Genomic DNA, 11414 nt, shown 5'->3' with positions numbered 1-11414 from the left:
TTCAAACACAGATCTTAGCAAATTTGACTGAATCTTAATCGCAGATATTGGAGGAAGCTAACTTTACGGGCTTTCTCTCGCATTTTTAGCACGCAAAAAATACCAAGATGCTTTATCGTCCCGTGCCCTTGAAGCGCCAGTTCTTTATCTCTGTAAATTACTAAATGCTTTGAATTGTCTGGAGGCCCCATGCCGTCAGTGAAGACACACACTAAGCGATGAATGAAATGGACGTAGGTTGAAAGTTTCAAGAAATATTTTAATATCACTATTTCGTAAATTTTTAAGTACGTCTGCCGAGCGTGTAGGTCAGTGGAGCATGACCCACAGAGTACGACACCGGAGCAGCATGCTGAGCGTAGACAACAGGAGCTGCTTGCTGGGCATAGGCTACAGGACCAGCGTGGACAGCTTGCAGTGTCACAGGGGAGGCATGAACAGCCTGCACAGTGATTGGTACTGGTTGAACAGCCTTCACAACGACTGGCGCAGGGCGAACAACCTTTACGACGTCTGGATGTGGGCCTTCAACGGCGGCGGAGACGGTAGCGGCGTCGGCTGGCTCGGACGTCTTGGTGCCTGGTTCGTTGGTGTCGACGGTGGCGCGAAAACCGGCAGCGTCGGCGATGTAGTTGACAGTGCGGTGGACGCCAGCAGCGTCTGTGTAGCTGTAGGAGCCGACCTTGCCATTGAACTCGTCACCGGTCTCTTGTCTGGTCAGACGCGTTCCGAACTCATCGGTGTTATCGTATCCGAAGCTGTAGGGTTGGGGAGGCTGCATGAAGGAAAACAATCAAGTTAGAATTAGTCATAATTTCGTGGGGCAAATACCTGTGAATTTGTTATATATATATCGGTGTTTTTTTGTGTTTGTTACTGAAGTCGTCAAGGGATGGGCCTACCAGAAAAAGGAACGTGCGCATATTACCCATGTGCGTATAGGCGACATTTTACTTTAGTTTTATTTACCAGTAGAACTGGTGGTTGTTTGAGAAGTATAATTTAGCCATAGCATTAATTAATATATTGTGTGTTGAAATGTATGGTTAATATACGAGCCAAGCACGTAGCCAGGATTTTGTTTGGGGGGGGGGGGGGGGGGGGACCCATGACAAAATGCTGTATGAGGGGGAGGGGGAGAGGAGGTCCCAGCAAAATAAAAGATTACGGGGGGGGGCATGCCCCCCCCCTTCCCCCCCCCCCCCCCCGCTGTCTACGTGGCTGATTCGAGCTAACCTTCCCCTGTCATGTGAAAAAATACCTACAAATTGAATGAAAACTGCCATAAATATTTCAGCGTCACACGTATGCAATGAAAAAGTATATATCGCAAAAAAAAAAAAAACAAAGCGGGATTTTCATTCAACACAAGTATTATCGTTATAATTCTGAATTAAATTACCATGCACGTTACTCCCTATAAAAGCCAAAAGAACATTAGTTGGTTGACATATATATTGTGTCTTGAATTGAAGAACCTAAGGACCTGCCTGATATAAATAAACCCTGCGAAGATAATGAGGACCTCGAAACCGATCGAAACGCTTGCCTTTGGCTTTGAATAAAACATCATCCCATATAAACAGTGGTGTAGATTTTTTTCCTTTTCATTCCTACAGAGTAGTAGCTGCAACATATAATCTGGTTGTGGCTATATCATACTTCAATATTGTACAATGATTGAAAACTAGGAAAGATCGGGTCAAGTTTGCACCTTCTATTAGTTATTTTAATTTAACCTAGTGGAATATTTGAAAGAATTATGACACATTATTTGTTATTGTGCCAACGCCAAGATTGAAAAAATACAACATTTCAATTCACACACCTTGTTGGCAATATTTCGCTCTGTTCCATCATATTTCTATTTTTGTTACCTTACGAGGAAAGATATATAAAAAAGTTTTTGACATTAATTATAGATGTACAGTGGGCGAAAATACTTCCTGGCACAGCGGAGTAAAATCCGGAACTCTAAAACTGCTAAGCCGTGTGCCCCCCACTGCCTTTGGGTATTGGGATGCTGGTTGAAATGAAGAGCACTGTAATGGCCTGTTTTCAGATTTTGACAAGAATTTCCATCAGTCAACTTGCCAAAAATACTCCATGAGGCTTTTCCCTATATCTGCTATCACTTCGTTGTTTCAGCTAGCATTTCCGCCAAGTGCAACTCGTTTAATGTAGGAAACCCGCATCAAATCCGTGTGATTATTATAATTTTACAACTATACCTTAGGGGGATCAGTGGCCGAGTGGGCTAGGGCACACCAGCTTGGAGCACTTGGAGCGAAAGCTCGCGCTGCGGAACTTAGAGATCATGGGCTCTATCCCCACACCCGCCCGTTCCGATCTGGATGAGCACCGTACCGGCATCGGGTCGTGTATCAGTACTGCGTGGCGCAAGTTAAATACCTCAGTCTAGAGGTTCTACAGCACTGGATAAATTTCTCCTCTACAGCTAGGAGACGAGTCGTCCGTTGAGGCAGACTACCGTTCTGGGCAATATAAACACACACACACGCCCAACATCTACACCTTTCACCGCTAGTACGAAACAATATATGTACTCACGCTATTCTCGACAGTAACTTGAGCGGCCACGTAGGCACACAGGCCACAAAGAAGAAGCTGAAACCAACAAATGCATGTTAAATCATCTACTGCCACTGGCACAGTAAACATTAATAACAAACGTCCTGCAGCCACTAGGGAGCTGTGAATCACTCGCAAATGTTAAATTACCAAAATTATCAATGAAAATATTTAAAAGAATGCGATCAAAGCATAACTATTTTAAAGGAGTTCTTATGTAAGATTGATACTGTATTACACAGAATCAAGAATAGATTTCTGGTGTTTTGAGACAATTGAGCCAAGCGCCTACCAAAGAGCAACAAGGGCCAATCAAGTACCTTGGAGAACATGGTCAGGTCTGTTCGTCTGGGTATGGAGTCGAAGTAGTAATGATCTACTATTCGCGGCTGCCTTTATACCGTTTTGAAACTCAGAAGAAAGCAAAGACGGTAGCCTGGTATGCATATCAGCAAAGAACGCGAGGCTGTTTTTAGAGTCCCGTTCAATTTCTTAAGCACATACCTGATTCTGAGCTGAAAGAATGTGAGAATAACACGTATGGTAATGGTTGCATAGTGCGTTTCACCACCTATAATACCGGCAGCAGGAGAAAATTGGCTGCGACTTTTATTTCCAAAATACTATCATGCATGAAATGCAGTATTCCCGGAGCGATAGTATAAACGTGTTTAGACGACATTATTTAATTTGATCAAATTCCCCATTTCACTGACCGGGGAAACTGGATGTATAGGCACATGACGCCAACTGCCCTGCCACATTTAGCGGAGAAACTAAATTGGCGTTTAGGTTTTGTGACATAAATTTTGCCTTGTAGATTTAGTGGGAAATTTAATTAATGTATAGGTCACGTTTCGTCACGTCAAGTGATGTCAAGTTCCCCACAAAATTTAGCGGAAAAGCTAAAGGTACCCTACCCTTTCTCCCCCCCCCCCCCCCCCCCCCCCCCCCCCCGACGTAGCGGAAACCCTGAATTCGTGTATAGGTCATCTCACATCAGAGCACGCGACATCAATTTCCCCGCTTAATATAGGGCTAAACTAAATTGGTTTACGGGTTCTGACGTTAAGTCACATGGCATCAAACTTACAGGTAAATTTAGCGGGGAATGTAATTTGGTGTTTTGGTTACGTGACATAAATTTCTCCTCCTACTTTGGCGAGGAAAGTTAATTTACCAATGTTCCGCGTGACATCGATTGATATCACATGACCAATACATTAATTCCGTTTCTTCGCTAATTTTAATGGGAAATTCATGGACGGAGGGACGGACAAACAAACAAAAAAACAAACTTACGGAAGGGGGGAGTGTAAAAAGCATTGCAATGTTTCCACCTTTGTAAGCTATTACTGAAATCAGTGTGTCATGATTCACGTGGTTACCTCGAATCGAAATCTTGAAGTATGCAAAGAGGAATCCATGAATGCTACGTAGCGTGTCGTATTTCATACGCGTAGCGCGTAATCCAAATATCTGCATTAAATAATAAAAAAATAAGAAAAAAACTACATTGACATTGCCGCAACTGTTGTGTTTCACCCATATTTCTTATACCGCTCCACGTGGCATTTCGCTTTCTCGGTTTACACTTTTTCCGAAATTCGCGCGTACAAATAGGAAGCCCATAATATTTTCAATTCATAAGTTAAAATTAGAATTTTTGATTAATGTTTTATATTTCATTTTTATTGTCGTTTGTCTTTTATAATGGTGCATGAAAATCACAGGAAAGATGCAGACATACTCTATGAGCTCTTGGAATGTAGCGCAAGCTTTATTGGTATTGACAGTAGTTTTAAACCAATAGAGCCATATGGCTAAAATCAGATCCCTTCATAGGGACAGGCAGTGCTCGTCATGTCCCTACTACTCTTTTTCTTTGTCTGCTTGTGCCATGTTTTAATGATCACAATGTGTAAGCAACAATCCCACCTATTCATTTGGATGTTTTAGTTGTAGTTAACCATGACGGCGTAATATATGTTGTGAAGTTCGCAATCGGAGTATCAAATATCACTCAAGGTAGGGCAATATCGCGATGCAAATGTATCGCGATAGTATTTCAGAAATTCATTTTCTATCTGTATTTCTGTATCTCAATACATTTTTTTCACCAGCATCTGTATTCCTGTATCGATATACATTTTGAATGTTTCTTTGTATTGCGATACAATCAGGCTGGAAAGTATTTAGTTAGATTTCTAGTGAAAAGCTCCCCCCTCCCCCCCCCCCCCCCCCCCCCGCCTTAAAAAAAATACAAATCCGAACCCATTTTTTTTTTGAGGGCACCAGGGTCAAGGGGATGCTGGGGCATTGTTATCATGCCTGACCCAGGTTCCTTCCGATTCTCCAAACTATTGTTCAATGCGTCGTCTTCTCTTTCCTGAGAAGTGTTGCGTAGTCGGGGGCTCGAACCAGGTGGCGTGCCAGGAGTGGAGTCAGAGCATCTTGTGCCGCAGATCCTAAGGTAAAGGTTTCTTTAGTCATTGTTTGCTAACATCTGAAGCCCGGTAATAACCGTCTCTCTTGCCTTAGCGTACACAGTACACCCAGCTGGCAAAGCTGAGTCACAGTCCATTGTAGCACGAGCCTGGCGGTGGTTGACTTAAAATAGTAGGATGACTCACGCAGGGAGGTTCAACACATATTCGAATGCGTCTGCGGCTTCGCCCATAATATTGCGCGGCTCAAGGGTACTTCATCAGCCGACGTCAAAGTGACCCGCTGCTCTGGTGATCCGAAACCCAGGAAGGAGGTCAGACGTGGCATCGCTGTGCCGACCCAGACTTCGTACACCTGCGACTCGTCTCGAGCGCACTGTTTCTCGGAGAGCTCGCACCTGTGCCGGCAATATCAGGTCGCAGTCCACGAAGTCTCTTTTTCGGGTATGCATGACGAAACTTGAGGACTGCAGTCCTTGCGTCGGTGGCGGAGGGTCGGCAGGAATGACCTTCACAACAAAGATGCCACCGTATCGTTTTTTTCAACCCTAAGAGAACATAAGACGTGTGTTCCAAAATGCTTCAGGTGGTCCACTATTCTCGGAAAACCCAAATGACACTGCCTGCACGATCTTCAACAAGGTAACCTACAACGAAATTACGTATTGTTCTTTCATAAAGCAGTGTGCTAAAGTTTCATGTTCAAGGCTAGAACTAAAGATAAAGATAACCAGTTCATTCCAACGTGACGTCATGCGATAAATGTTGAGAGAGGCGTCCTTGTTGGACAAAGACGTGGTGCTTTTTGTGGAATTTAGGATGGCATAGAATTTATTTAAAGGTCGAAGTCTTTTCACATCCCTCTTCAGAGAGACAGGATGCCAAGCCTACGGGAAAGTAATTTCAGGGTCAAAAACTTCCACTTCCAACTGGAAGCTTCATCTCAATTGGCGTCTAAAATAAATTTTAAAAATGTATTTGCAGTTTCAGTATTTCTGTATTTGTATTTGTGCCCTCTCTAAAATGTATTCCTGTATTTGTATTTCAAAAGACTTTTTGCCCCTGTTTAAAATGTATTTTCGATACGTATCGCGATACACGTTTACAGATAGATTTCAGTATCAGTAATTTAGCAACTATTTTTATGTATCTCACTAATTTTATTTCCAAATACATTTTTGAGTATTTCTGCCCAACCCTGATATTTGTTTTATTAATACCAGAGCAAAATACCTAACGTGGTGGAAAAGTATTTAGGTTGCAAGACACGCGATTTAACATGTATGCCTTTGAAGTCTAAAATAATACTTTTTTTTCAAATGGCCGCTTTGTGTTTTGGATATTTATCACTCGCATGCCATTACTAGAGAAAAACGAAGTATGTGATAAAGTGAGAAGGCACTGTCAGAATCATTCATTCAATAAGGATGTTGTGAATGCGACGTAGAACGTAATAGGCGAGACGAACAAGAGAAGAAAATAAAATTGGCGCACAAAACACTATATTTGCCCAAATGAAAGCACATGATGCACTAAAACTCAGAACTCTGGAAGGAAATAGTAAGAGGAGATAGAAATTGTGGAGGGTGAAAACAAACCTCTTTGAAATGTGGTTCTTATTAGTTTTTGTTTTCTTCCAGTATACTATAAGAGGATTGTGAAACAGTTATTACATAATTTTAATTTTAGCAAAATGTGACGCAATTTTGAAACCTATTAAATACTTCTATCTATAGACCCCACTTCGATTATCGTATGAGGTGTGTAGTATTATATCATTCGGCTGTAGATATATTGCTACGTAAAAGTGTAACTTCAGAAAACCTCTCACGAATAGACTAACACACTGCGCGCTGAACTTGGCTTGAAGGGATATATTAGCTGCCAAAGCCAAACTTATATTTCTCACTAAAGTGTGTTATACCCCATATATTCTTATCACAGAACGCAGCTAAGCTCAAATTCATTGCTACATCTCAAAAGTCTATTATCCCTTCAGGTAAAATAATAATACAAACATAAACATTGAATGATCTAAAGCGCTTTTTAACGGTATTATGATAGAAGATAGTGCTGGTTTCAATTTCAATGAATATGCAGTACAAAGTTGCCGTTTTTTCTTTAGTATTTGTGCCTTCACCTGCTTGTGTATACTTATTAATACATTATTTTAATGAAAGTCCCTACTTTCTGACAATTTTAGAGTCCCAGGTGTATCGACGTCACATAATTTTTTTATGGATTTTTTTTTTTAAAAAACACAACATCTACATATATAATTTTCCTAAATTAAATGCTAAGCAGTTGAAAATAAGAAATAAAAAAAACACGTAGCTTTTGTGTTTTCGTGCGTGGCAGACCGTAAGTTTTGGATTTTACCGAGAACTATAAGATACAATACTATTTCCACTATTTTTTATTATAATATTCATCATAGTGAATTTACCGAAATGTTTATACCACAGTTTCGATGACCCGCGTAAGCGCGCGAGCGTTTCAGACACCTGAAGAGTTCAGACTGAAGAGACTCCAGCTGTTGAGCACATCATGGAAGGAGTTTAGTAGAATTATGCAAGTGGCGATTTCGCATTAATCTGAATCAAATAGAAGCTCGTTCTGGCACCAAGTAATACACCCGGTAACTCATAAGGTGCCCTAGCAAACAATATATAATTTACGAAAAGCTAAACTTTGCATGCGGTTAGAAACGACTTTTCGAGCATACATTTCATAATAACACAGTTAGTTTTATTTTTATAGAGATATTATACACCAGGGGTCTCAAACACGCGGCCCGTAGGCCGCATGCGTTCCGTGACTCTGTGGGACGCGGCCCGCAATCATCCCGTCCCTGCGAGCCCCCGTTCCAAGGCCGCGTGCTCTACATGCGCCATAAATAGTTTTTTTTTTTTTTTATCGTAGATTTATTTCAGCTGGAAGAGAGCTATGCTCATAAAATCTGTACATATATTTTGAGCTATATTTTTTTTAAGCATTGAGTATTGCTTCGTCTGAATATTTGCTTCTCAGCCCTTACATGTAGATCAACCGTAACGGCGATACCATAAGGCTACAAGTGCGAGCTCTTTGCTCAAAAAATCATCTCAGCTACACGAAGTTTCGCTCAGCAGGAGAAACCGCCACAAATAAAGCCATGAGCTTGGGCGCCTGGCCGGTGAAAAAATAGCCTTAAAATGCATGTTTTCTTTTTTTTGTTTTATATTGCCGCTATAAAAATCGCCAGCAAAGCCAAAAAATGTCTTATGAAGACGTACTGTTTATGCCGGTTGAGCCATCGTGCGACAGTGCAGGGAAGGTGAACCCTCTTCGTTCTATAAAAAATCGCCAGTACGTTGGGGTTTAAATTTTATAAAATCAGAGTGGGTCCAAAGCAATTGTATACGCAAATGAAAGCTAAAGAAGGCAAAAACGGTGAGCCTTCAAAAAGCAGGAAGCAAAAGGGCATCTTAGAAAATCACAATAGGGTGTCGCTGGGAGAGTCAGCTGCTTTAGCAACGCGACACACCACTGATTCTTCTTTGCTTACTTTTCTGTCCCAAAATAACGACATATCCCCCCCCCCCTTTCAATTGGTCTTCGACATTTTCGGGAAACCTATCTTTCCCCAAAATTAAATCGAGTTTCAGATCGCTGCTATACACCAACACAGGGCTCTGACGTCAGGCTGCTGCTGCAGCGCATTTGTCAGGTGTGCTTATTATGTATTAGGCATTTGTCAAGGTGTACTATGTATTTTTCTGTCAGATGTGCTGTGTATGCAGGAGGCATTTGTCAGGGTGTGCCGTGCATGAGCATTTTTACCTACAGACTAGACATGAAGTGCGCAGTAGCCACCGGGTGGGGAGTATCTAAGCGAACTACTGTTTTTATGACTCCAATTTTTCCCTTACGGACTATAAATCGGGAGCCGTCAACAGTCCGGAAAATGCGGTAGTACGGTACATAGATTATAGGCTATATTTTGTTTCCACTCATGATGTCCTCATTGTTAGTGAACACGAAAAAAAAAAATCATAATCAGGATGGCTTAATTAGTCAAGTGTCAATATTGTATTACCATCTTAGAAGTGCTTGGCAAGGCCGTAGGCGAGAGGAGCGTGGTTGGCGTAGGCGAAGTGAGCGGCATGCCCAATCGGGGCGACGTGGACGGCACGCACGGCCACTGGGGCAGCCTTGACGACGACCGGGTGTGGGCCCTCGACGGCGGTAGAGAAGAACGGAGCGTCGGCTGGTACGGAGGTCTTTGTTCCCGGCTCGCTGGTCTTGACGGTTAGATGAAAGCCGGTAGCATCCGGCACGTACTTCACTACACGGCTGACACCGAAGGCATCAACGTAGCTGTAAGATCCGGCCTTGTTGTTGAACTCATCTCCGGTCTCCTAACGGGTCATACGGGTTCCGAACTCGTCGACGTTGTCGTAGCCGAAGCTGTATGGTTGGGGTGGTGCCTGTGACAGAGATTAATAAACCTCTTCTCGTTTAAACCACCATTTACGTTCCTGAGTAGATTGAATAGATGTTTGACAATATTATAATTCTCAGAAACTTTACCGTAACAATTTATTGATTTTTTCCCCTTATTCAGTGAAGTTCAGTTGTCTGTGTTAGGCATTGTTTTTAATGAAATTCGTTTTTATTTTAACGCGTAGACAATTGCTTTCCATAAGACACTTTTAATCTCGTTAACAAAAATAATGCAAGTATTCAAACCATTTAAGGATTTTAGTTGGTCTTAAAAACATTACGCAGTGATACATGTATGGAATCGCGGATACCTTAGGTGAATTTCTGCCCCAAAAACGCTGGTATCAATATGCTGTATTTGGAATGGTATTATGTCAGACAAACTCTTGTTTTTTTTTTTTCCATCAAGGTACCACTTTAGAATCGAAAGAAGAAATACAACGTGCATGCATTGTCAGACCACTTGCGTGTTCAACTACAACCACCACAAGCCACGTAGGCACAGATACACAATACAGGGACCTGAAAAAAAAAAAAAGATTTTCATGAGAGCCTTTAAATTAGTCGAGGGAATCCGGGCACCAGAATGCTGAGCGCCGGAACACCAGAACACCGATCAATGTGAATAACATGATCGTACCTTAGAGAACATGATGGATATTTCTCGGTTTCCAGTGAGAGTGACAGATCTGCAGTATTCCAAAGTTTATATAGGTGGAATGGCATGTTAAGGACACGCCTTGAATAATACCACCTATAATTCTGTACCAATAGTTGTGGCAGAAATTTTACGTCGACCTCATTTATTACAGTCCCTCCGCACTTAATAGGTAAAAGAATTACAAGACTAAAAAAAAACAAAAAAAAATCTTGACGCCAAGTTTGTTTTTGACACGTCTCATTTTCCAGCAAGATCTCCAAACTCTAATATTAAAAGTTCCGCTTAGCTTGACGAGTATAGCCGCCCTCTTAATCATTTTTCGGTACTATGTTAAGAGATGTATTAGAAACTTGTTCCGAGTATACCACGCCTGCCGAGTAATGTAAGTAGTTACTATGAAAAATGCGACAAAAACAATGATTTATGCGACAAAATGGACGAAAACAGGACAAAATGTTCTTTCAACTGTCAGCGTGAACCCAGCTCAAAAGAACGCACGGTCACATGTCCTGATAAGTGTGATTGCGATTCTGGAATTTTGTAATGGAACTTAAATGTAATACATAAAAAAGTTAAACAAACACAGCAAAAATATGGTGATTAAAAGAAAAATGCGAAGACAAATTATTTACGATTCAAGAATATTTTCGCTTTGTATCATTCTTACTTTAACTGCTTGATCGAAAACTGTATATTTGCCGGCACGTTCTCGCAGTACCAGGTTTCTCTTGGGGGGAAGCTAACTATAAGGGTTTTCTATCGTATTCTTAACACGTAAAGAATTCCAAGAAGCTTTATCTTCCCCGTATTTTCGATGCGGCTGTCCTTTTATCTATGAAAATTACCACATGTTTTATATTGTCGAAAAAACGAGTGCCCGTGTCACGCTGTACGATGCAATACAACAACTAGAAAGTCAGTTGTCACCTCCTTACTTGTAAGTATACTCGGGCAAAGGTGGTGCATTCGCCAGCCCGTTTTTGTGATTCTGACTTTTCTATACCAAAGTTTACTACACGGGCTTTGCCCTTCGTAGTCTCTAAGTCGAAAATAATAAAAGTAAAGCCTGTGATTGGACCATACAAGCTGTACCTCAACAGGCTGGTAGACGTATGTAGAGCAAATTTATACCGCATGGAGAAACTTAAAAAAATCGTTTGTTCCATCCTTTCCAATCATAAAAACTATTTTTGAAGTATATGTTGAGGACAGAAGCATTAAAATAAGTT

General features: G+C 41.4%; 1 protein-coding gene across 1 annotated transcript; it reads right to left on the bottom strand.

Moving 5' to 3' along the window:
* Positions 1 to 283: 283 nt before the first annotated feature.
* Positions 284 to 2924, bottom strand: LOC120840995 (cuticle protein 16.8-like). The gene is made up of 3 exons (XM_040211815.2): positions 2913 to 2924; positions 2572 to 2628; positions 284 to 775 (listed from the first exon to the last, which is right to left on the bottom strand). The coding sequence occupies exons 1-3, from the start codon at positions 2922 to 2924 to the stop codon at positions 284 to 286; spliced, it is 561 nt and encodes a 186-aa protein (XP_040067749.2).
* Positions 2925 to 11414: the final 8490 nt, after the last annotated feature.

Source organism: Ixodes scapularis, unplaced genomic scaffold (assembly GCF_016920785.2).
Source record: "Ixodes scapularis isolate PalLabHiFi unplaced genomic scaffold, ASM1692078v2 PGA_scaffold5__190_contigs__length_132052651, whole genome shotgun sequence".
Lineage (NCBI taxonomy): Eukaryota > Metazoa > Arthropoda > Arachnida > Ixodida > Ixodidae > Ixodes > Ixodes scapularis.
This window is presented reverse-complemented; position numbering and strand designations above follow the sequence as displayed.

Bases quoted from the DNA above. Each gene is read 5' to 3' on its own strand.
- LOC120840995 (XM_040211815.2), bottom strand. The intron at 776-2,571 runs GTGAGTACATAT...TCCTTCATGCAG, and splicing joins AAGTTACTGTCGAGAATAGC to CCTCCCCAACCCTACAGCTT.